This window comes from Peromyscus californicus, unplaced genomic scaffold (assembly GCF_007827085.1).
Source record: "Peromyscus californicus insignis strain IS unplaced genomic scaffold, ASM782708v3 Scaffold_1__1_contigs__length_55948999, whole genome shotgun sequence".
NCBI classification, from domain to species: domain Eukaryota; kingdom Metazoa; phylum Chordata; class Mammalia; order Rodentia; family Cricetidae; genus Peromyscus; species Peromyscus californicus.
The window spans coordinates 49,041,230-49,065,896 of NW_026294492.1; the positions used below are offsets into that span (position 1 = coordinate 49,041,230).

The window sequence follows — 24,667 nt, forward strand, 5'->3', positions numbered from 1 at the left end:
AATAGAATAAAACTGATAAATGTGGGAGAAAGAAAATGTGGCATGTCCATTCAATGGAATACTATGCTGCCATAATAAGGAATGAGGCAGTGATAGCTGACAAATATGGGCAAATCCTATGAACTTCATAATAAATAAAAATCTAGACAAATGCCATTTATTGTGTGAATTTATTTAGATATCAAGAATAGATTAAGAGAGACAGACAGAGAAAGAAAGAGAAAGAGAACAGATTGTAAGGCTATTTTGTAAAGTAATAAAATAATAATAATAATAATAATAATAATAATAATAATAATAATAAGAAGAAGAAGAAGAAGAAGAAGAAGAAGAAGAAGAAGAAGAAGAAGAAGAAGAAGGGAAGTGACAACGTGCTGTACTGAGCAATGTTCCAGGCTCAGGGTCATTTAGTGAAGGTTGATTCATTCACTAATTCCCTGACATTTACAAGATACTCACTTTCTCTGTACCTCACACTCTTCACATGACTCAGGTTCTCACACTGTCTCCCCAGCCAGAGAAAGAGATTCTAGGCCAGACCACCTAGCATACTGAGTAATCTCAGTACCCAAGAACATGGATTTCAGACCTGTTTGTCCTACAGAAGTAGAGTTTGTCTTGAAATAGACAAACATCTTAAAATATTAGTTTTCTCACATTTGTGTGTGTGTGTTTCTGTGCATGCATGTGTGTGTATGTGTGTGTGCATGTATGTGTATGTCTGCAGTGGTTTGAAAGAAAATGACCCCCAAAGGTAGGTGCAGTATTGGGAGGGGTGACTGTTGGAGTAGGTACGGCCTTGTTGGAGGAAGTGTGTCACTGTGGGGGTGGGTTCTGAGTTCTCCTACACTCAAGCTACTCCTAATGTCACAGTCCACTTCTTGTTACCTGCAGAATCAACATGGAGCAGCTCCTTCACCAGCACCACATCTGCCTGCACGCTGCCATGCTCCCCACCATGATGATAAGGGACTAAACCTCTGAAACTGCAAGCCACCACCTCAATTAATGTTTTCATTTATAGGAGTTACTGTGGTCATGGTGTTTCTTCACAGCAATTGAAACCCTAACTAAGACAATGTCCATATTTTTGTGTGTATCTGCATGCCCATGTTTGTGTGTGCGTGCACTATGCATGTATGCCCATGTTTTTATGTACATGTGCTCACACTGAATGTATTGGCAGTTGCAATCTATGAAAGGCTTGGTGTCCCAAGCAGCTGTGGCAAGGCTTTACTAGCCACCTAAAGCAAACCACACCACTGTCCCATTTCTACAGATGAAGAAACTGAGCTGTGTGAAGGTCGTGTAAGCAACGTAATGTCACACAGATCATAAATGACATTTATGGAGTGGGGAGCTTGACACGTGGACTCTGCTGTTCTGCACAAGCCCCATCATTTACATGCCATGAGCATGCAATAGGTGACCAGAGGCTGGCAGGTGGATCAGTGGGTAAAGTGTTGCTTGCTGCACGAATGTCAGGACCTGAGTTCAAATCCTGAGGACCCACATAAAGCCAAGTACATAACATGAACATCTGTACCCCCAGTGCCCCTGTGGTAAGAAGGGAGGAGGAGAAGAAGAATTGAGTCAGATGTCCTGGAAGACACAGTGGTGAACAACAAACAGCTCTATCTCAAACGAGATGGAAGAAAGACCAACACCCAAGGTGTCCTCTGACCCCCACATGTACGCCGCCACATGCACGCATCTGCACATGCACATGATATATGCAGAAAAGTGAGTGGTGAGAGAAAGGGAGAAAGAGACTGCACCTGGTGTCCTTGAGCTTTGAGACTTCTGAGCTGACGCTGCAGACCTTCTGCCTCAGCACCCACAGTGTCCAGGCAAGGAGAACAGAGTTGATCTGCAAGGTCAAACAGAGGGTAGGTAGACAAGACACACAGACTGGCCGTGACCAATCCACCTCACATAAAACTCTGGCCCCATCCAGGATACCAGGCTTCAATCCTGGATTTGTCAAGCCCAAGTAACCAGGACTTGATCTGTCACTGACAACTCCCAGCTGATGTCTCTTCTTCCAATTTAGGATGAGCATCAGAAACCCATCATCACCCCGACTGGCCCCATTTGTAGTTAGCCGACCTGCTGCTTCCCTATGCTGCTGAACCCAATGCCCACTTCCTATGCAGTGAAAGCGGTCCCTCCCTGCCTGACCTGGAGTCCACGGTGTAACAGCAGTGCGCATCTCTCCTGCTAAACCACAACAACCTTGCAACAAATCATCCTTTCTTGTTCCCATGTTGGTTTCTTTAATTTCCACTAGCTGTTTCCCATCAGGTAAGTTGGAATTGAAACCAAGGTTGATATCATAGATTATGACCCTGGAGAGATGGTTCATTCTCTTCAAAGGTGTTCCCCCAGGCTTCTCAAAGTGGTTTGATGGTCTGTACTAACTGTCAACACTTAGGAAGCAAGCCTCCGGGAACACGTGTAAGGGACTGTCTAAGTGTAGTCTCTGAGTATGTATGTGGGAGGTATCTTGACTAGTGGGAAGACTCAGCCACTGTGGGTGGCACCATTATCTAAGCAGAGGCTTGTGTGTGTATCAGAGTGGAGAAACTGAGCTGAGAGCGGCGTGCAGATTCACTGCTCACTGCTCTTGACTAAGGGTGGGCGTGACTAGTTGCTTTGACTTCCTGTCGTCTTCATTTTTCACAGTGATTGGCTGTAACTCGGAAGTGTGGACCAAATAAACCCTTTCTCCCTTAAGTGGAAACCCTTTCTCCCTTAAGTGGAAACCCTTTCTCCCTTAAGTGGCCTTGGTAATGGCATTTTGGAGGAATATTAGAACATAATTATAATCATTTTCTTCTCCCCTTTCCTCACTCCAAAGCCTCCTGTATACCCCTCTTTGTTCTCTTTCAAATTTATGACCTCTTTTTCCATTAATTGTTGTTACATATATACATATATGTAAACATACATGTATTTTTATTCCTAAATGCAACCTGTTCAGTCTACATAGTGTTAGTCTTATGTGTGTTTTCAGAGGTGACCATTTGGTATTGGATAACCAATTGGTATGCTCTTTTCCTGGGAATACAATTTCTGCATTTAAGGCTTAGAGGACATTATGGAAGATGGAGCAGAAAGGTTCTAGGCACCAGAGGATCAGGGAGTTTGCTGTGAGACTGTGTCTCTTAATAATGTCAGGAGCCACACCCCTAAAGTCCACCAACAGGACTGCAGGAGTGTGGGCTAAACAAGAACAACAGCAATGGACGTGTCAAAGTGGAGGTGGGAAAGACCATGAGGCTTCAGCCTACACGAAGAATGATAAACACCGAAGGGGCACTGAGAACAGGAGAAATAGGCAGTGCATCTTATCACAGCATCAGGGAAGAAAACTAAGACAGCGGGATTCCCACACACCGGGGACACAGTTCCATGTTGGCAGTATTGACATCCGGGGTCAGAGCATAGCTGATGTGAGATGTACAATGCTCCCCTGTGCCCTGCAGTTTGCTGAGCAGCATCCTGGACACTGCACTGGATATTCCTCCCTCCTTTTTGTGACAACAGAAAAATATCCCCATATTTTCCCATGAGTCCCCTGGAAAGCAAAACTACCCCAGTGGCCAAGACCGAATGGAAAGCTGATGGGACAGAGGAATTATTTTTCCTAACGACTAAAGCTTCCAGAAGGAAAAATGGTTTTGAAGATTTGGGAATGGGGGAAATTAACATTTCAGCTTTCTCCATTTGGGCTAACATTCACGGTTCTGGAAGGCTCTGTACCAGGCAGGAGAGAACAGCCATCCACAGTCCAACCTCTCTGAACCCTGTGTAAAATTAGTACAATACCAACCTGCCGGGCAAGACATGCCCACGGGTGCAACAGCAGCATGAATGGCTTGGAAACAGCCAACTACCTCCTGAGTGGGTTTGAATACTACCCCATAGGAAGCATACATGAGATTTAAAAGTAATTTTTATAGAGATAAACATTTCATTACTATTTTATCCCAATCATTTCTCAAACCTATTATGTATTGAGGAGCAGCAAATGCCAGGCACTGTCCTGTCTTAGTCACACAAGGTCTGATTCCCAACACCACCCTGTATGACAATCTAGACTGGCATTATGAGGGAGAAGAAAATGCTTTGATACAGCTAGGCAAGGGAGCATGCAGGAGAGCCATAAGAAGGACACTGGGGAATGTGACAGGACTAGATGGAGAAGGATCGTGGTTTTGTAGAAGTTTCCTCAAAGATGAAACAGTCTGCCCTATAGTCAAGACTCAGGAAATAAACAACCCACAAGTCTCAGGAAACTCCTTGTACTTACAGGATTTACAAGATCTCTCCCCAAGTTATAGAAACAGTAATGACCCTGAGAAGGGAGACTCTAACCTGCTAAATGCCTGATGCCATGAAAGGAGGTCTGAGAACCCTTTCATGAGTGTTCCCCCAGCTTGGGATGGGCTTTCTAATGATGAAGCCACCTTCAGGTCATCTACACTCAGGTTTACCCCTTCTCATGCTCCTATGTGTAACCCTGGTACATTCACTGGTCTGCCAAGCTGTACTATATTAGAATCACTACTTTGGTGTGTCATGTGCGCCCTATCTGGTGTAAGTAGACATTTGTCCACATGTTCTAGGAAAGGCCATGCCACAATTAGCCAATCCTAGTTGAAGATTACAGTCATTGTGCTGGCTAGTTTTATGCTAACTTGACACAAACTAGAGTTATCTGAGAGGAGAGGGCCTCCACTGAGAAAATGCCCCCCTAAGATGAGGCTGTAGGCAAGCCTGTAGGGAATTTTCTTAGTTAGTGATTAATGAGGGAGGGTCCAGCCCATTGTCTGTGGGGCCACCCCTGGGCTGGTGGCCCTGAGTTCTATAAGAAAGCAGACCAAGCAAGCCATGGGGAGCAAGCCACTAAGCTGCTCTCCTCCATGACCTCTGCATTATCCGTTCCTGCCTCCAGGTTCCTGCCCTGCTTGAGTTCCTATCCTCACTGCTTGTGATGATTAACTCTTACATAGAACTGTGAGTAAAATAAACCCTTTCCTCCTCAAGGTGCTTGGTCATGGTGTTTCATCCAGCAATAGTGACCCTAACTGAGACAGTCATCTTGAGAACAGCAGAGAAACCATAAGGTGTCCTCATCAAATGTCTATCCTGCTTTCTTATAGGACCCAGGATCAGCAGTCTGTGGCCCCACCCACAGTGGGAGTAGCCCTCATTCATCAATCACTAATTAAGAGAATGCCCTACAGTTGCATCTTGTGGAGGCATTTTCTCAATGGAGGCCCCCATATTTCAGATGACTCTAGTATGTGTCAAGTTGACCTAAAACTAGCCGGAACAGACCTCTAGACTGATATAAACTCTTTTCTCCCTTGATATACTTTTGGTCATGGCATTTTATTGCAGCAATAGTATTAAAGCCAGAACAGTACTTAGCATCTGCAAATATCACTTGGCTTCTGCTAATTTCTCAAAATTTCTCATTTTACTTTTTCTAATCATGACCATTGCCCCTCAGTTCTTTCCTTTTCCTCCTTCCTTTTCTTTCTTTCTTTTGTATATGGTATCTTTCTATGTTGCAATGTAGCCCTAGCGGGTCTAAAACTTAATTTGTTATGTAAACCAGGCTGACCTCAGACTGACAGATATCTGTAGATCCTAAGTGTGGTTAAATTCTTTTCACCTTGTTTTTCAACGTCTACACCTAGAAGAAACTGACAGATCTATTCCCCCACCAAAACACAAAGCATGGATAAAATTGTTGTCCCTCTAGATGTTTCTGCACCTGAGCATGGATGAAGAGTGATAGACAGAGAAATCACACCCCACTAGGTGAAATCTTAAGAACCAAGAATCACAGGGAAGAGTTTTAAGAGTAGCAGGCTTTGAAGTGTGATGACACTTCCTAAACTTGTCTTTCCTTGTACACCAAGATGTACTTGAACAAACGTTTTCCTTACCACGATGATCGTGCAGACTGGCCCCAGGAAACTCCAGATGAACCCAGTCTTCGTATTCAGCCAGCAGCTGTAGAGGAAAACACAGGAGGCATGAGCATTTGTCTCATCACACTGGCCTGGCAATTGTGCATTCTGCAGAATACTGCAGGGTGAGGTGCATTCGGAAATGCTGATTGTGGGGTGGGTGCATACCAGTGTCAAACAGACCAAGATGCTCCATGGGAAAATATTCCTGAGACCTTTGCCTAGAGTAGAGTCCAGGGTGATGATCAGTTCATAACTTTCACAGAAATTTCTTTCTCCATGTAGCTCCCCACTAGCACACTGTGTCATTCGGACCTCAGCTCCAACACTTCCTCAAGTGAGAACTCATTACTGACCATCCTCAGCTAAGGAATACACTAGAGGTCTTATAATCTTTCCAACCCTCATCTTCAACATTCCCTGAACCTTAGGTGCAGGAATTTTTGTAGATGTATCAGTTGGAACTGGGCCCCACAACTCTGCATTTTGATTGGTTGTGGTTTTCTATAGTGGTTTCTGTCTGTTGCAAATTGATAGGTTTCTTTGATGAGGGATGAGGACTACATTTATCTGTGCATAAGAACAAATATTTAGAATATGGTTAGAAATTATGCTGATGTAGTAAAGTATTGGTTGTAAGTTCTTCTCTAGGATCTGAGACTTCACTAGTCCTAAGGGAACTGGCTAGGTTTCTATTACCAGGTGTGATTTCCCTCTTGTCAACCAGGTCTTAAGTCTAGAACTGGTCTTAGAGAGCTATTGGTTACCACCAAGGTACGCATACCACTGTTGCACCTGTAGAGTTATCCTGTCAGTCATCATCATTGTGATTTAAAGACTTCATATGGGGGAAATCCCAGAAGGTCTCACCCCTACACAAAGAACTACAGGCAACTAAGGAATGCTGAGAGAGGGAGGCATGGTGTTCTTTAGGGAAGAGCGCATGAATTAGTGAACCATATCAAATGGTAAGCCCTGAAAACATACATACAAGTAGCATTATACAGACCGAGCAGGTTTTACTTATGCATTTAGGAAAATAGTCAAATTAACCCAACTAGATACTCTCTTCCTATGAAATTAGACTCATAAGGTTGTAAGTCTTCTATGTAGGGAACAATTTGGTGGCCCTAATACCAACAAAACTAGAGGGACCTACCTCTCCCTTGGGCACAGAAAGAGTTGAGCATTGTTAGAGAATTGTAAAATGCTGTTAAACCAGCATTTAATGTTCATGATAAGCCACAATTACAAGGGCACATTTTAATATTTTTCTCTAAGTAAGTTAAAATTTTGGGATCCAGGGTGAGTTGACTATCTGATTATCTGACTGACAGCTTACATCCTTCATTGGCTCCCCAGCTGCCTTAAGAAAAGGACTACCAGCCAAGTATCTGCCATCATGATAACCCAACTATCTTGAGTACCCCCACAAGGCCCTACCTTTCCCTAAGCATCTGTAGGCAGCTAATAGTTGCTGGAGGAGAGAGATGAGACACTTTCTTCAGTGGGGCAGCTTCTGGTAAGTTATTCACACTCCTATAAATAATCCCTCATCCATACTCTATAAGTAACTCCAATTAAACTCATTAGGTCACCCCTAAAAATGACATGAAAGTAGAAGTGAACTCATTGGGAAGATGGAGATCAGCAGGGGTCACTCACTCGTTGTCTGAATTAAGTTAATTGATGTGGGAAAAACCCTCCCCACTGTGGGCAGAACCATTCTCTATTCTGAGTATCCTAAACTACATAAGAGTGGAGAAATGTAACTGAGTACAAGCAAGTGAGCACGTGTGCATTTATTTCTCTCTGCTCGTCGCTTTGGATGTCATGTGACCAGCTGCTTGCTGTTGCTGCCTTGACTTCCCCATGATGATGGACTACAAGCTGAAATAAATCCCTTCCTCTCCTACACTGCCTTTGGTCAAAGTACTTTATCGTAACAACAGAAATGAAGCTTGAGTGCCTGCAGCCTGAGTATTTCGAGTCATAAATCTCTGCTTTCTACATTCTAGAGCTATAGACGACTAGCCCCTGCAGCTGACAGCTGTAGGCATCTGCATTAGCCTTGAACACTCAAAGGCCCACAACTTCCACCCTGGAAATGTTTCTCCTTGCCTATACACATTATCCATCAGGGTGGCGTAAAAGGCTTCCATCTGGTCACTTGGTGACATCACTGCTAGAGTGGCTGCTCTTAGAAGCCACACAAGGATTTTGTGGTTGCAATGTTGTGCCTGTTAGTGTTTGTTAACTCAATACAAACCAGAGTCACCTGGGAAGAGGGAACCTCAGTTAAGGAACTACCGCCATCAGATTGGCCTGTGGGCATGTCTGTGCGCTGTTTTCTAATGCTAATTGATGCAGGAGGTCCTAGCCCACTGTGGGCAGCCCCATTTCTAAGCAGTTAGGCCTGGGCTGTATGCTGAAGGTCAATGAGCATGGCCATAAGCAGAGCAGGCCAGAGAGCATCATTTCTCCATGGTTCCTGCCTCCAGGTTCCTGCCTGGAGTTCTTTCCCTGACTTATCTGCCATGATACACTGTGCCCCTTCAAAGTGTATTTAAAATAAAACCTTCCTCCCTTCATTTTGATATTATTATAGGTATTTTTGTCAAGGCAACAATCAAGGTAGCTAGCTAGTACAGTTGTCATCACAAAGCCTGGCAGCAGGACCTTCATAAAGAAGAAAGTGACACTCACAGATTATGCATCCCATAGCCCTGTGGCTGTACACTGGCCGAGATCATGACCACCAGGCCTGGGAGCCCATAGCCAAAGGCACATAGGTGCAGCATCTTGATGTTGCGAGAGCTGAAATAATTCACCACCTTCAGGTTTCTCACCATCAGGAAGAGCATCACCGCCTCCACCAGCATCCAGAAGAAGCAAGCAAGGAAAAGATAGTGTAGGAATCCTGCGATGATGGCACAGGCTATCTGTAGGGGAGAAGTCTGCATGTTAGGATCTTCCCATGCAGGCAGGTCAGGGACAAGAGAAAGAGGGAGATGGCCTCAACTGGTGCTCCTCAAACAATCCAGCCTCTTTTCCTCTGTGCATAATGTAGTCACCCCTTTACCATCTTGGAGTGGTGAGTACCTGGACCAGGTAGCCTGGCAACCAACAGAAAAAGGTCTGTGGTGATGATGACAGAGCTAATCAGAAAGGAGGGCGAGGAAGGCCACCTGGGACTCCAGGTGCTACTTCCTCCAGGTCTCCCTCAGCTGAAAGTAAGGGTCCATAAGCAATGGAAGGTCAGGGGAAGGAGGAACTCTGTGATGCAGCTTCCATGAGCTCATCATCGATGATGGGGTGGGACGCTGCAGGGACGCTGCTGTTTGAGAATTGCCCACGCTCCTGTAAGTAACCCCTCCCTCACCTGTGCTCTGTAAGCAAGTCCACTACACACATTTGTTCATTAACTGGGCTTGTGTGGAATCTTTTCTTTGGTCTGTCATCAGTCAGCAAAGTATTTGTCCCACTCCATGCACCATGGATGAGGAAACCCACCCCCAACACCCTTTTACAAGCCACGTGTGGAAATGCACGCTGGTAGCCCCACAGCAAGGAGCAGAGACAGGGGTCACTGCGGGATCACTACCAACTGGCCTAACCTAGTTGGTAAGTTCCGGACCAATGAGAGATTCTGTTTCAAAAAAAAGCAAGATCCAGGCCAATGAGATGGCTCAACTGGTCAATGTGCTTTCTCCCAAGCGTGATCACATGGAAGGAGAGAACTTACTCCTACAAGTTGTCCTATGTATTGTATGGCATGTGCACATGTGTGCACACATTCAAACACACATGCACACACACACATAAATAATACATAATGTTTTGAAGCAGAGGTGGTGAGGCACCTCTATTGCTAAAGTGCTTGCTACATGGGTGTGAGGACTGGGCCAGAGTTCAGATCCCCAGAGCCCATATAAGTGCTAAGTGGGCATAGTGGCTCACCTGCAATTCCAGCCCTGGAAGGAAGCCTGCTAGGGAGACTATTCATATTGCCCAGCTCTGGATTGGTTGAGAGACCGCACCCCAATGAGAAATGTGGAAGAGTGATCGAGGATGAGACCTTACATGAGGCCTCGACATGCACATGCATGCCACGCACTTGTCTTCACACAGATGAAAACATGCAAACACATACACATACATCACACACACACACACACACACACACACACACACACACACACACACACACACGAAGAAACAGAAAAATAGAACAATAGGAGGAACCAAAATAATTCATAACATGGTCAAGGAGCTGATTTGAAACTGACACCTGTCACAAGAGGTCAACACAGTGAGAAGCTGACAGTGCTGGTTAGTTTCTTGTCAACTTGACACAAACGAAAGTCAGCTGGGGAGAGGGAACCATGACTGAGGGATCACCTGTATAAGACTGACCTGTAGGCAAGAGTGTAGTGCACTGAGATGGGAGGGCCCAGCTCACTGTGGGCAATGCCATCCCTGGGATGGTAGTCCTGGGCTGTATAAAAAAGCAAACTGGGTAAGCCAGGAGGAGCAAGCCAGTAAGCATCATTCTTCCATGGCCTCTACTTCAGTTCCTGCCGTGGCTTCCCTCAGCAGTGAACTGTGACATCGAAGTACAGGCTGGAATAAACCCTTCCCTCCTCAAGTTGCTTTTGGTCATGATGTTTATCACAGCCACAGAAAGAAAACTAGGACCCTGGCAGAGAACACCATGAAAAGGCCCTGGGGAGGGAACTAGACAGTGATGGGCAAAGGAACATGGGCAGACGGTGCAGCTGGACTGGGCCACAGCCCAAGGGTCACTAACCTGGTTGTCCGTCTTGTCTACACCTACGAGGAAGAGGAACTTGGCCAAGAAGAGACACACACAAAGGTGAAGGTGCATGTAGGTGTTCTGGTTCTGCACAGCGTGACACAGCAGGAAGGTGGTTATGGCCAAGGCGAGGCACACCAGGGAGATGACTGCACCCACATGGCTGATGACGTGCAGGGAGAATTCCATCTGTCAGGGAGAAGAACCATTGTTGGCCTGACAACAGAACTGAAATCCATCCTCAGCCCCACAAAGAAAGGAGAGAACACTTTACTCAGACCTGAGCTAGGAGAAGAGTCCCGGGGCTTCTGTCCCCTGAACTCAGAGTGATCTGAATGTTATCCACAACACTCTGAACAATCCAAAAGCATCCCTGAGTACTCATCCTCACCCCCAACATTTGCTTGGCCCTCCATACTGGAGAAGACATTCACAAACTACAATTCCCATAACCCCTTGCCATAGAAGTCCTGGGTGTAGTATTGATTCTCTATGGAATATAAGCATTTAAGAAGCAGAAAAAGCCGGGGGGGGGAGGGAGGGTGGTGGTGCACACCTTTAATCCCAGCACTCAGGAGGCAGAGGTAGGCAGATCTCTGTGAGTTCGAGGCCAGCCTGGGCTACAGAGTGAGTTCCAGGAAAGGCACAAAGCTGCACAGAGAAACCCCCTCCTCTGGGCTGCTGCCACACCAGGTCAGCCAACTCAACAATCACTCAGGCTTCTACTGTTGCTGTGCCTGCCACACACTCGCAGCTCACAGATATGTGCAAGCAGCTGCAGCTGCCCTCAGCCAGACTGTGCACTGCCTGAATTCTCTGCCCAGCCATGCTACACAGCAACACCAGCCTCACATTTCACAGTCAGCAGCAGCTGATCTGGTGAGACAACTGGAAATTCTTAAGGGAGGAATTAGTTTTTTAAAAGTTTTTTCCCACATTAAAAATGGGAAATATTATGGTGCAGGAAGTTAGGTCTCTGTGTAGTTCCATAATTGGATGATTTGAAAATGGAGCAATTAAATGAAGGGATGGTCAACTTAGCTGGGAGTGACATAATGTCAATTATAATCATCATTTTGGTAATTCGTGTTTTATCACTAAAAAGGTTGTTTGATATCAGTACCAAATACAAAAAAATTGACTAGTAAGATACAGACTTTTGAAAGACATACTAATGAAACTAAGAAAATGTTCCCACACAGACAGGAGTTTAGAGCAGAAGCTACTGCAATTTTGCATTATGAAACTGAAGAGGAGTGGCCCAAGGTTATTAGAAAACCAAGCTTAATTTATTCAGTTACCATTCAAGAACAACCACAAGATCATAGGCATCCCCAAGGCTCTTCAGAAATTAACTGGGATCCTATAGAAATGTTAGATTTGAAGAGATTTAAGGAAGCAATGGTATCATATGGCATGCATTCACCTTTTGTGAAGCAGATGTTAAATTCATGGGCCACTCAGAACAAATTATTCCACAACACTGGAAAGATTTAGTTACAGCAGTATTGGGAGCTGGTCCTCAATTACAATGGAAAACACAGTGGAGAGACAATGAGGAAGGGCTAGAGGATATGAGATTTCCCAAGATCAAATTCTCAGTGAGAGCCATTGTGCAGATGTGGCAAGCCAGATTACATTTGATGATCACACCTTGGTCCTATACCATACAGCAGCTTTGAATGCTTGGGACAATACTGAAGAATTGGGAAAGAGGACTGAGCCATTTACTAAAATTATAGAAGGCCCAAAAGAAGCCTTCACTGATTATTTTACCAAGATTGACTTCAGCTATAATTAATATGATATCAGATATCAGAAGTTAGAAAAATATTAATTGAATCTTTGGCTTTTGAAAATGCTAATTCAGAATGTAAAAGGGTTATAGACCTTTAAAGGCAAGATCAGCACCCAAATATTAATGGATTAGAAATACAGCTGATATTGAATCTCATGTTTATGATGATACTTGGATAGGAGAAGTGACTTCTAAAAATTTTAAGAAAAATCAAAAGGTTAGATGTTTTAATTGAGGTAAGCCAGGTCATCTTAAAAGGGATTGTAGGCAAGGTGTTCCTAGGAATAATATTTTTTCTAGAGAGAATCCCAACAGAAGGCCCCAGCATTCTGGAATACGCAGGTGTGGCAAAGGCCAACACTGAACTAAGGAATGAGGATCAACATAGGACAAGCAAGGTAACTCTTTAGCATCAGGAAATGTCTTAGAGGGCCTCTTGCAGACCCCCATACCAAATTTGGTTCAATCATCCCTGTTAGAATTGAGGAAACTCCTTCCCAGAGCAATTAAAAGACTTAATGCCTGTTCTGGAAAACAATACTGCTCTGGATGACAGAACAGCTTTAGAAAATGAAACAGAATTTTCAGGATAAACCATAAGGCAAATATTTTGGCAAACATCTATAAATGATCAAAGACCAAAGTTAAAAATATAAATAAATGGCATTGAAATTGAGGGATTGGTAGACACAGGGGAAGGCACAAATTTGGGATTATTTTTGTTATACTGTATATATATATATATATATATATATATATATATATATATATATATATACTCTTGTTTGAGACCATTTTGTATATTGATAAAAGTTTAAGGTTATTTTTGTTAGAACATACTGTACATATATTTCTACTCTTGTTTAGGTATTGTACCTATACAGTTCATTTAATAATGTAATGTAAATTTCTAGTCCTTGAAAAATATTATTCAAACTATTTAGGATAATAAAGAAATGTAGGTTAATAGTTAGTCACCTATCACAATCAAACTTGTAGTCATGTTAGGTATGTTTTCAAGGTTAAACAGAGATACATTTTAGATATACAGGTGGTTTTCAAACACTTCAGAGACCTACAGAATATGGCATTTAAGATGTTTTAATAACATAAGGTTCTTTTTTTATGACAATGAGACATGTCTGCTCCTGGCAGCACCAATCTACTTCAGAGAAGATGATGGGCATCAAAGAAACTTCACATGGAGTTTACTTTCTTTGTGGCAAAAGTTAGCCACTGCGCAAGAAACTGCCCTTGCCTTGACTGCTGACAGTATGCTGTCCAAATTGGACAAGCAGGACACACAAAAAAGTGACTGCCAAACTTTGCCAAGATAAGGCAGAACAGTCCTTAAAAATTCCTGCTTCACAAAAAAGTCTGTTAGATATTCCAGGCCTGTAGGCTGAAGATGTATGTCCCAATGTTACAGAGGAACCTTGGGTGACTGTCCAGGCAGTCAGCTGTTTCTGTCATTTCTTAATTTGGGAAGTTGTTTGCTCTGTACTACCTGTTTACTCAGGTAATATTATATCCTTCTCAGGTCTCTGATGGAGTTGAAGACGAGATAGTTATACTTTTCCTTGTTACCAAATTCAGAAAAGAAACTCACAAAGAAGGTGTAATGTGTATAAGGTTGAGAGACATAAAGGAATAGTTTGGGTTGGTAATGCAAGTTAGGATAGAAAATAAATTAGGTACAAAACTTTGGACTTGCCAAGGTAGGATAGATAATAGAATATTTTCTATGAATCTGACAAATGCAAATGGACTTGGCATTGTAAAATTAAGTCTTAACTGATAATTGTTCTTATTGTATATAGTTTTACTATGTTAGAGTTATAATATTCCTGTTTTATTTAGACAAAAAGGGGGAAATGCTGTGTGACATTTTGATTGGATTCTGATAATAAAGCTTGCTTTGAAGGAGAGGGCGGAGCTAGCCACTAGCTGACCAAAATTAACTATAGAGGTTTTGGAAGACTGAGGACAGATAGAAAGACAGGAAGTAGTAGGTCAGGGCTTAGAGAGGATTTCAGTCCTTTTTGATGGAGGAACTGAAGATATAGGAGGTCACTGGTGGCTTTTCCACCACTTCTCTCATTATTCTGGTTCTTACCCCAATATCTGACTCCTGATTTTTTATTAATAAACATTAATTAGATAAATACACCACTCCTCATTCATAATACATAATACATTAACCAAGGACACTTTCCACACCAATTAAGACAGCTTTCCTCTCTATTAAGTCAATGCATTCATCTGTGCTCACTTCATGGACCCTCTAGTGGATATATTCAGTGGAGACCCTATAATACACCCAGGACCTCAAAAAATGTAGTTTTTTCATGATCTCCAGTGAATGGAGTGTAGACCACCTTTGGGAGTGGGGATGAGTACTGAGGGATGTCAGTGTATTGTCAGCCTTCGCTGGCTTCAAGGAATTCCTACAGCTCAATTTCTAGTTGATGTCTATAGTTTAGTAGAAAGAGAACTTTGGGGCCAGGCTTTCAAGGTTCAGGTCCCACTTCCATGAGTTACTAATTCCATGATGAGGCAGGCCCCTGAGCATCAATCTTCTATCCCATGAAATTGACCAATAAACAATTGGCTTTAAGCAAAAAGTCCCATCATATATTAACTGCTCATTAAACAAGACCTGGGAAATATATTGGGTAGGCCTAATTAGAGTCTGTTACAGTTCATCTTAGTGGTCAATTTAATTGAACCTGAAATCCAACAAGAGATCAGCTGTTTGGGCACACCCAAGAGAAATGTTATTGATCAGGATGTGGAAATACCCATCCTAGATGCGGTTGGCAGCCCAGACAAAAGTAAGTCTAAGGAAAAAGGTTTGCTTTTGCCTCATTGCCTTCACATCTTGCTGGCAAGTTCATCTATTCTGATACTGTACCAGAATCCAGATTTTTCAGGTTTCCAGTGTGTACAGAAATACAGGTTGCTCCAAAAATCCTCCAGACCATTAGTGTCAGGCTGATATCCAGCGCCTTGGCCTGAGTGTTTACTGGGTTCTCAGCCTCTCCAGTGTGAAGGCAGCCATAGTTAGAATGCATAGGTCATATCGTACAAACCAGTCTAATACAGCCCCTCCAACACATGTTCTCCTGTTCTGTCCCTCTTAGGAAGCCTGACTAATGCAAGGCTATTACATCTGACTTTGTGCTTTAGTTCCATGGCTTCTAATCACATCATGAATTCCTCTATCATGGGGGTGTAACACATATCTCCCCTCCCCCATGGTTACCTTCTGAAATACCCAAGACTGTGGGGAAACACCAACAATGTTCTAACCATACACCCCCATTAGGTTTCAGGCAAGATACTCAGGGAAACATGAACAGGCTGCCAATGCTCACTGTGAGCTCCCCAGAAGCCATGATGATGGCCAAGTTTGCCATCCGGTTACAGCTGCACTCTGTGTATGTCTCAGATGCTTTTGTGATCTCACAGCCTGAGCGTGTCCATTTTCCATCCTCCACATTGGGGTTCCACAAGACACAGATGGGCCTCTCAGACTTCTGCTTTGGCTGAAAGATCAGAGACCCCAGTTACCAGAGAACTTCGCTGGAACGAATTCAATGTGACCAAGCTCAAACACCATCTGGGACCAGACATTCAAGGGAATGGAAAAACTGACCACATTTCAGTTTGTAGTGGTATTTGATCTACTGTTAGACCACACTGTTATTTCTACAAGAAAACTCCTCTCAGAGTTGGGGAGATAGTTCAGAAGATTAAAATGCTTGCTATGAATGCACTAGAAACTGAGTTCAAATCCCCAACATGCATGTAAAAAAGCTGAAAGTGGCATCCAAGGTCTGTAATTCCAGCCCTGGGAGGCAGAGATAAGAGTTTCCATGAGGCTTGTGGACCGGACAGCCTTGCCGAATCAACAGTCTCTGGGTTCAAAGACTGATCCAGTCTCAAAAAGTAAGGTTGAGAGGAGGCTGGAGAGATGGCTCAGTAGCACTTGCTGCTCTTCCAGAGAAGCTGGGTTGAGTTCCTGGTATCCATTTTAGGTGGCTCACAACCACTTATAACTCCAACTGCATGGAATCTGATGCCTCTGGACTCCATGGGCACCTGCACTCACATGCACACACCCACCGACAGACACACACACACACACACACACACACACACACACACACATAATTATAAATAATAAATACAAATTTTTGAGAAATAAAACAAGAGCAATAAAGACACCAAACATTGATCTTTAGCTGCCACATGTGCACGTGAGTACAAGCCCATGTGCATGCACACACATACACTCATGCATACCTGCACAAATACATACACAAGAGCATGAACACTTGCTACATCAGAAGTTGTCACCACTGAGAAAACTTAGAAAAGGGTGCATAGGATCTTTCTTAGTAAAGGAGAAATGGGAATCCATTTTCTTCACCCAAATATGTCATGATCTGGAAACTGTTTCTTAAATAGGTGCCATCTCAGCTGGGGTGGCAGGACTCCTTGGCAGACAGCCAGGGGTCTTGCGAGACGCTGCACAAACCTGGATGTGCTGCAGGGTGTAGACAATGGTCTTGGAGAAGTCCTCCTTCTTCTCCCCAGTCATGATGCCACCGACAACAGGGGAGTTTATCTTCAGCTTCCAGGAGATCTGACCCTCTTCAAAGAAGCGTTCATCTAAAACCGATTCCAGGTGTGCAAAGGAGACAAAAGCCACTCCCGGGTTCCCTGTATGTCCCCAAAATAAGAGAGAGAGAGAGAGAGAGAGAGAGAGAGAGAGAGAGAGAGAGAGAGAGAGAGAGAGAGAGAATTGTTTGTTTCTTGGAAATTATAGATTGCACATGTGCACACAGGTACACCGTCAACATGTGAGCACAGGCAACATGTGCTCACTTAGGCAACACGTACATACACAGACTCTCCCCAGTTTACTCTAAGGTTGAAATACCAGAGAACTTCCAGATCAGCTGAGGCAGAGTTTGAAGAACAGGGAAAAAGGGGATGTGAGAAAGGAAAGGAAAGGGAAGGGAAGGGAAGGGAAGGGAAGGGAAGGGAAGGGAAGGGAAGGGAAGGGAAGGGAAGGGAAGGGAAGGGAAGGGAAGGGAAGGGAAGGGAAGGGAAGGGAAGGAAAGGAAAGGAAAGGAAAGGAAAGGAAAGGAAAGGAAAGAAAAGGAAAGGAAAGGAAAGGAAAGGAAAGGGAAGGGAAGGGAAGGAAATGGAAGGGAAGGAAAGAAAGGAAAGGAAAGGGAAGGGAAGGGAAGGGAAGGGAAGGGAAGGGAAGGGAAGGAAAGGGAAGGGAAGGGAAGGGAAGGGAAGGGAAGGGAAGGGAAGGGAAGGGAAGGGAAGGGAAGGAAAGGAAAGGAAGGAAAGCAAGCCCCACCCTGAACTCCAGTCTGCTGTTCCTGCTCTCTGAGAGTCATAAAACTCCAACAGATCTAATAAGCCAAACCCCCATGGGACATGTGTTTCCTGGAGCCATTTCAAAGAGGGCACAGGAAAGGCCAGTGGAGCTGTGCTGAGTTGGGGGCAGAGTTCACACTTTCACCCCATCCACACTCCTCACTCATCCCTGATATAAACAGGGCAGCCTGTGGAACCAACAGACTTCGTGTACAAAGGGACATAGTTTGCAAGAAGTGAGTGGATCAGACCTCATGACTTTCTTCAGTTTTAAAGTGCATTAGCTTTAGCTTTGCCTCATCTGTAAATCTTGTGAGAGGGCTGGGGGCTCAGCAGTAGAGAGCTTGCTGGTGTGTGCAGGGCCTCCTGCTCACTACCTAGTACCATGCACAATAAATGGTTTGTAAATGACGCCATTGAGCAACGTAACTTAGAAACCACAGAATCATATACACAGCCATTGTAAAGACACCTGGGGCTGGAGAGATGGCTCATCAAAGGAAGGTGTCTGTCACCAAGCCTGAAGACCTGAGTTCCATATGGTCCCCACACAGTGAAGAAGGGAACTGAACTGACTCCCAAAAGTTGTCCTTTAACCGACATTTATGTGTCTTGGTACATTCATATGCATGTACACACTCACACATAAATAAATAAATAAATAAATAAATAAATAAATAAATAAATAAATAAATAAATAAATAAATAAATAAATAAATAACAAGTTAATAAATAATTTAAAAGACACCTAAAAGTTTCTCTCTGTGTCTCTGTCTCCCTCTGTCTAATTTAATCTATGTACCATTGTGCTAATAAGCACATTAGTCTTTAAAACTTGCCAGAGGAGGTATTCAAACAGCTGGTCACATCACATCCACAATCAAGAGCAAAGAGAGAGTGCACGTCTCTGCCTGCTTGCTCTCTAGACTACTCAGCTTGCTTCCTCTATCCCCACACAGTCCGGGGAGTGGTGCCTCCCACAGTGGGCCGGGTCTCCCCACATCAACTAATGTAAGACAGACCCCCACAGACATGACCACAGGCCACCCTGACCTACTCAGTCCCTCGTTAATACTCTCCCCAAATGATTCTCCCAAATGTGACAAGTTGGTAATTAAAACTAACCAGCACAGACTTTAAGTCAGAAAAGCAAGAGAGAAGGGAGTGGAAGAGAAAGGGAGAGGGAGAAATGGCAGAGGGAGGGAGAGATTCCAACCCACAGAGTCCACCTCCTGTTGCCCCCGCACACAGCCATTTGCTGGATCCTGGGCACTCCACCCAGGATGTCATCACTAAAGAAAACTGACTTTCCTCCAGCTGCCAACAGCTCCTCACCTGGAGGTCTCCACCCATGCTGGAATTTTTGACACAGAAGAATACATTTTTAAATATGTAAAGTTAGGCATGGTAGCACATGCCTTTGATTCCGGCACTTGGGAGGCAGAGGAGGAGGGTCTCTTTGAGTCTGAGGCCAGCCTGGTCTATGTAGGTAGTTCTAGGAGAGCTAGAACTACATAGAGAGAACTGTGCTGTCACCACCTCCATTTAAAACACACACACACACACACAAAATCTGCTACTGCCAGGTCCACAACCCACACCCTCTAGTTTTGGAGAAACAGCCTACAGCTGAACACTGGAAGGGAGATTCACAGAGGCTTGCACAGACCAACATCAACCACACAGCTTGGCAAAGAAACCAAGAAACTATGTGCAGAGCCTGAGGCTTCATCCCACATGGGCAAGGGCATCCCCAGACAAGGCAGTCCCACTAACCACTCTTCCTGTTATTATCTGTACTTTTGGTTGCATTTTTATTTCTATTTTATTTCATCTGCTTATCTTTGAATGTTTTCGTTACAGTGTGAGCAGGCCATGAGGCGTGTGTGGAGGTCAGAGGATAGCATGTGGGAGCCGGTTTTCTACTTCCACCTCATAGGTCCCGGGGATGGAACTCAGGTTGTCAGGTTTGGTGACATGTTCCCTTATCCACTAGCTCCCTAATTCTGCATTTTGGGATTTTTTTTCTATCTCTTTTCTCTCTTCTCAAATTTTTGTTCATTTATTTAGATGTATGTATTTTTCAAGAGAGGTTGCTGTGTTTAATCCCATGATGTGAAAGTATCTGTGGTAGGAAAGAGAAGCTAAAAGTTTGGCCATGGGAAACTGAGCCAAGAGGGCAGAGCTTGGTCTGGAACTCCAGCTTCATGTCTCAACTAGTCAGTTCCTGCCTGACGTTGTGAGTGTTCACTTTGATGATATCATTTCTAGGTGTTGCTATTTGTTCTTTGATGTGGAAGCCTCATCTGAGAGACCCCACTCTGCCTGGGACCTTCTTGATTGCCTCAGTGGGGTGTCCCCAGTTGATTTATGCTGAGTCTTTTGAGCACCTGATCTGATTCTTACTGTCTGTCTATCTATCTATCTATCTATGTCTATCTATCTATCTATCTGCTATTTATTCATTTTCTTTGCCTTGCTATGCCCTAACCCTGGATATGCAAATACCAATCTAGTAACACATAAAAAATGGAAAAACTCAAGGCAACATGGCTGATCCAAAAATCACCAACTCCACAATGACAGATGCCAGTGAGGGTGAAGTGGGTGAAATCCCAAATTAAAAAAAATGCAAAAGAGTGAGAACATCAATGCTCAGCTCTAAGTGGGACATTTGTATCACCTCCCTTTCCTCAAAGCTTGGGGATCCACCCGGCAGAGGAGGAAGGAAGGTTGTAGGAGTCAGAGAGAATGAACATCCGCAGAAAACCAGCATTTGCCAGACATGAACTCTCACAGCATACATAAAACCAAGCCAGACTCAAATCCCATCATGGATGGGGAGAGGCTCATGGAGTCCCAGCCCTAACTGAGGAGCTGTTGGTAGTTGGTGGCTACTGGGGAGCCATTGTCTTCACTGGCGTGTGCTCTGAGAAGCTGCCCATCTGCACAGATGAACCTACCCCCTTGCACTTACAGGAAGCATGAAGTAAACTCCATAGGTTTTTTTTTAAAAAAGCATACAGTTGAGAAGGGGAAACTGTAGAGGTAGGGAAGGGATTGGAGAGAAGAGAATGATGGACAGGTTTTATCAAAATGCATTGAATGCATACACAAAGTTCTCAAAAAATAGAATAAATTAATAAAATCAAATTAAAAACAATATTTAACAAAAATCAAAGAGGACATGGATAAGCTCAATGAATCCAAAGAGGACACAAATAAATAGCTGAACAAAATAAGGAAGACAAACTGGTCACAAAAGCTAGGTTCTGTAAAAAGATAGAAATTCTGACAGCATCACCCTGAAATTGTAGAAATGAGATGATCAACAAATCAGATTTTAGAACTCAGTGGGAAGCCTCACAATAGAGTGAGCCAGGGAGAGGGCTCATCGCCACTCAAGAGTTCAACAGTCACACATGGCTGGTGGCCACACCCCACTGGGTGGTAACAGCACCAAGCTCCATGTCATGCACCTAATGTTAGACACCCTTCCCAGGTAGAAAACTCTGAGTGCATGGGTTGTCCACGCCTCTACTCTCATTAATTCTCCACCATCTATAACTGCCTCACAAAACTACAGATGATTGGTAAGGCCGGTGGACTGGGTGCTCCTCACAAAACTACAGATGATTGGTAAGGCCGGTGGACTGGGTGCTCCTCACAAAACTACAGATGATTGGTAAGGCCGGTGGACTGGGTGCTCCTCACAAAACTACAGATGATTGGTAAGGCCGGTGGACTGGGTGCTCCGCCATCTTGGTGCTCAGGATGGCTCTGTACCTGTGGATTCTGATTCCTTGATGATGGAACAGTCAACTTTCATCTCATTCCCTCTGGCTTTCAAGTTAAAAGACACGTTCTCCCCATTGCATTCTTCATTGATAACTTTGCTTTCGATGTCTAAAAGGAAAGGGGGGTGTTTCGTTAGGACACACAGAAACTGTATCTATCTTGAATTTGATTTCTGCCCAAGAAAGATGCACAGGGGCCAGCGGCCTGGTTCAGTGGTTAAGAGCACTTGCTGCTCCTGCAGGGGACTGCAGTTCAGTTCCCAGAACCCATGCCAGGGGACTCACAACTACCTCCAGGGGATACAATGCCCTCTTCTGGCCTCCACAGATATCTGCACTCATGTGTGTATAACCACAAATAGACACACAGAGACACGTAATTTAAAATAATAAAAAAGCATATCTTTAAAAAGAAAATGTGCAAATCTATAGTTGTAATCAAAAGGAATCATGGAAAACTAGTCCATTGTAGGGAAACTCTTGAGTCTTGATGGATGACAGGAAGTGTTACATATGGACAACAACCCACCATAGCTGTGACTTGGGCCTTGAGTCAGTATGCTTATTAAGTGCACAGCAAGCAGACATAAAATAATAAAACAAAGAGCAGGAACAGTAGAGACCAGATCTGACACTTCCACACCAGCAGGCCTGAGAACTGAACAGTCAGCTGCAGTTCTGAGCAGCACAGGGTACCATGGGGAATATCTTCGCCCAGATGAGAGTGTCCCCTGGCCATCCCCACCACAGAAATCTTTATATCATGGGGTGAAGAGTAGTTGAGTCTTCTGCCTTAGAAGGTTCCTGGGATGCTTCACCCCCACCCCAGCCATATTCAAGACATAATGTTTTCACGGTAGCAGTCACTCTTTCTATTCTAGAGGCATGGTACTTCCCCTCTTGGGCTATTTTTTTCTTTCTTTTAATTCTCATTTCCCCTTCTCACAGAGTTGGAGGACAGCTCATCCCTGGACAAGAGGTGCTGGAGGGCACACTCTATGACAAACATGTTTGAGTCTGAAAGGGGCTCTTCCCACCTCCATCGCTGGCTCAGTGAGCTTAAACAGCACAGAACAATTCCCTATGTATATTTCACAGACCTTACCACAGAACAGGGAAAAGCCTTGCTGTAGCTTCAAAAGGAAGCTTTCCCATCTAGGGCCATGGCTCATTGGGCAAAGAGCTCACCTAACGAGCATGGAGACCTGTGTTCCATTCCCAGAAGCCTCAAATAAGAGAAATCCAGGGATGGTGGTACACACTTACGTTGCACAAATCCTAAATGGTCTTATAATAAAAACCCAGAGCTAGGCATCAGGGTGAAAGCTGAAAGATCAGAGAAGCAGAGCAAGCCACAGCCACTACCTCTTACCTCACCAGCCTGAAAGAGAGTGAATTCCTGTCTCCTCCCACCTTATATTCCTTTCTCCACCCAGCCATACCACTTCCTGTCTCCACCTTCCTAGTGCTGGGATTAAAGGTGTGTACCACCACTGCCTGACTCTGTTTCTCCTTCAGACTGGATTAATCTCATGTAGTCCAGTGTGGCCTTGAACTCATAGAAATCCAGACGGATCTCTGCCTCTGCCTCCCAAGTGCTAGGATTAAAGGTGTGTGCCACCACTGCCTGACCTCTATGGCTAACTCTGTGGCTAACTCTGTCCTCTGATCTTCAGGCAAGCTTTATTTCCTAGATTACAAACAATATATCACCACACATTTAAAATTCCAGTGCTGGGGCTTATTGGCCATCTTAAGCCACAGAGTGAGGTACAGGGCAGGGAGAGACCCTGCTGCAAAAAAACATGTGGATGGCACCTAAGGGAAATTAAAGCCTAGCATGTCTACCGGCCTCCACGCGCATGCACATACACACATTCATACCTGCACACTCATGAATACAGAGAGAGAGACAGACAGATAGACAGACAGACAGACAGAAACTTTCATATCTTACTTTGCTTTCGATGTCTAAAAGGAAAGGGGGGAGGATGCATTAGAAAGCAATAGAATTGAAGACAACTGCAATAGTTTGAATGCAGAAATTCCCCCTAAGAATCCTTATATAGAATGCTTGGTTCCCCACTCAAGACACCACCGATAAGTGGTGGAAATCTTAGGCTGCAAGCCTGGGACAAAGTTAGGTCATTGTTGGCATCCCAACAATTTGAAGGACTAGGGCTCTTGCATTCACTCTATCTCTCTCGATCTCACTCTCCTCACAACTATGAGGTGAGATGCCTCTTCAGTCCATGCTCCTGCCATAATGTGCTCTGTCTCCACAGACCCAAAGCAATGGAGCCCAACCAACCGTGGTTGAAACCTCTGAAAGCATGTGCCGTAATCAAACCTTTCGATTTCAAAAGCTGATTAGTCTCAGGAGTTTGTTTCAGCTGACCCACACACCAGCAGCATCAGAAGTCAATAACATTGCCAGAGTGAGGTAAAAGCCACTCCTCCCCAACATCTGGAATCAACAGAGCATCCCGTGCTTTCCCCTTCTCTCTCTGTGAGCCTTCCTCCTACAGAGGCGCCACCATCCACTCCACTGCAGTTGCACTGGCCTCCTTACTGCTCCTTACCGTCATCAGCTACTTTGGAAATGACTCTTTTTGCGAGGTGTGTGTCTTTAATCCCAGCATGCAGGAGGCTGCAGCCGGCAGATCTCAATGAGTGTTAGGCCCACCAGGGCTACAGAGTGAGATGAATAAATTGCACTTCCTGCCCCTGCGTTGTTGCCATCCCTGAGACCCATCCTATGTTAGTCATGTGACAAATTTCTGAGAGAACCAGTTTAAAGCAGGAGACACTGGCTTCAGAGGGTTCAACCCATCATAGCAGCCAGGAAGCAAAGGAAGAGTGGCAGAAT

General features: G+C 44.3%; 1 protein-coding gene across 1 annotated transcript in view; it reads right to left on the minus strand.

Moving 5' to 3' along the window:
• Adgre1 (adhesion G protein-coupled receptor E1) overlaps positions 1 to 24,667 on the minus strand; it is a 71,147-nt gene that overhangs the window by 7,559 nt on the left and 38,921 nt on the right. Inside the window, exons 13-19 of the mRNA XM_052746784.1 lie at positions 21,788 to 21,907; positions 17,145 to 17,329; positions 15,979 to 16,149; positions 10,798 to 10,992; positions 8,694 to 8,929; positions 5,964 to 6,030; positions 1,779 to 1,870 (exon numbers count right to left, since the gene is read on the minus strand). Coding sequence (XP_052602744.1) covers positions 1,779 to 1,870; positions 5,964 to 6,030; positions 8,694 to 8,929; positions 10,798 to 10,992; positions 15,979 to 16,149; positions 17,145 to 17,329; positions 21,788 to 21,907 — 1,066 coding nt within the window. The remainder of the gene's footprint in view (positions 1 to 1,778; positions 1,871 to 5,963; positions 6,031 to 8,693; positions 8,930 to 10,797; positions 10,993 to 15,978; positions 16,150 to 17,144; positions 17,330 to 21,787; positions 21,908 to 24,667) is intronic.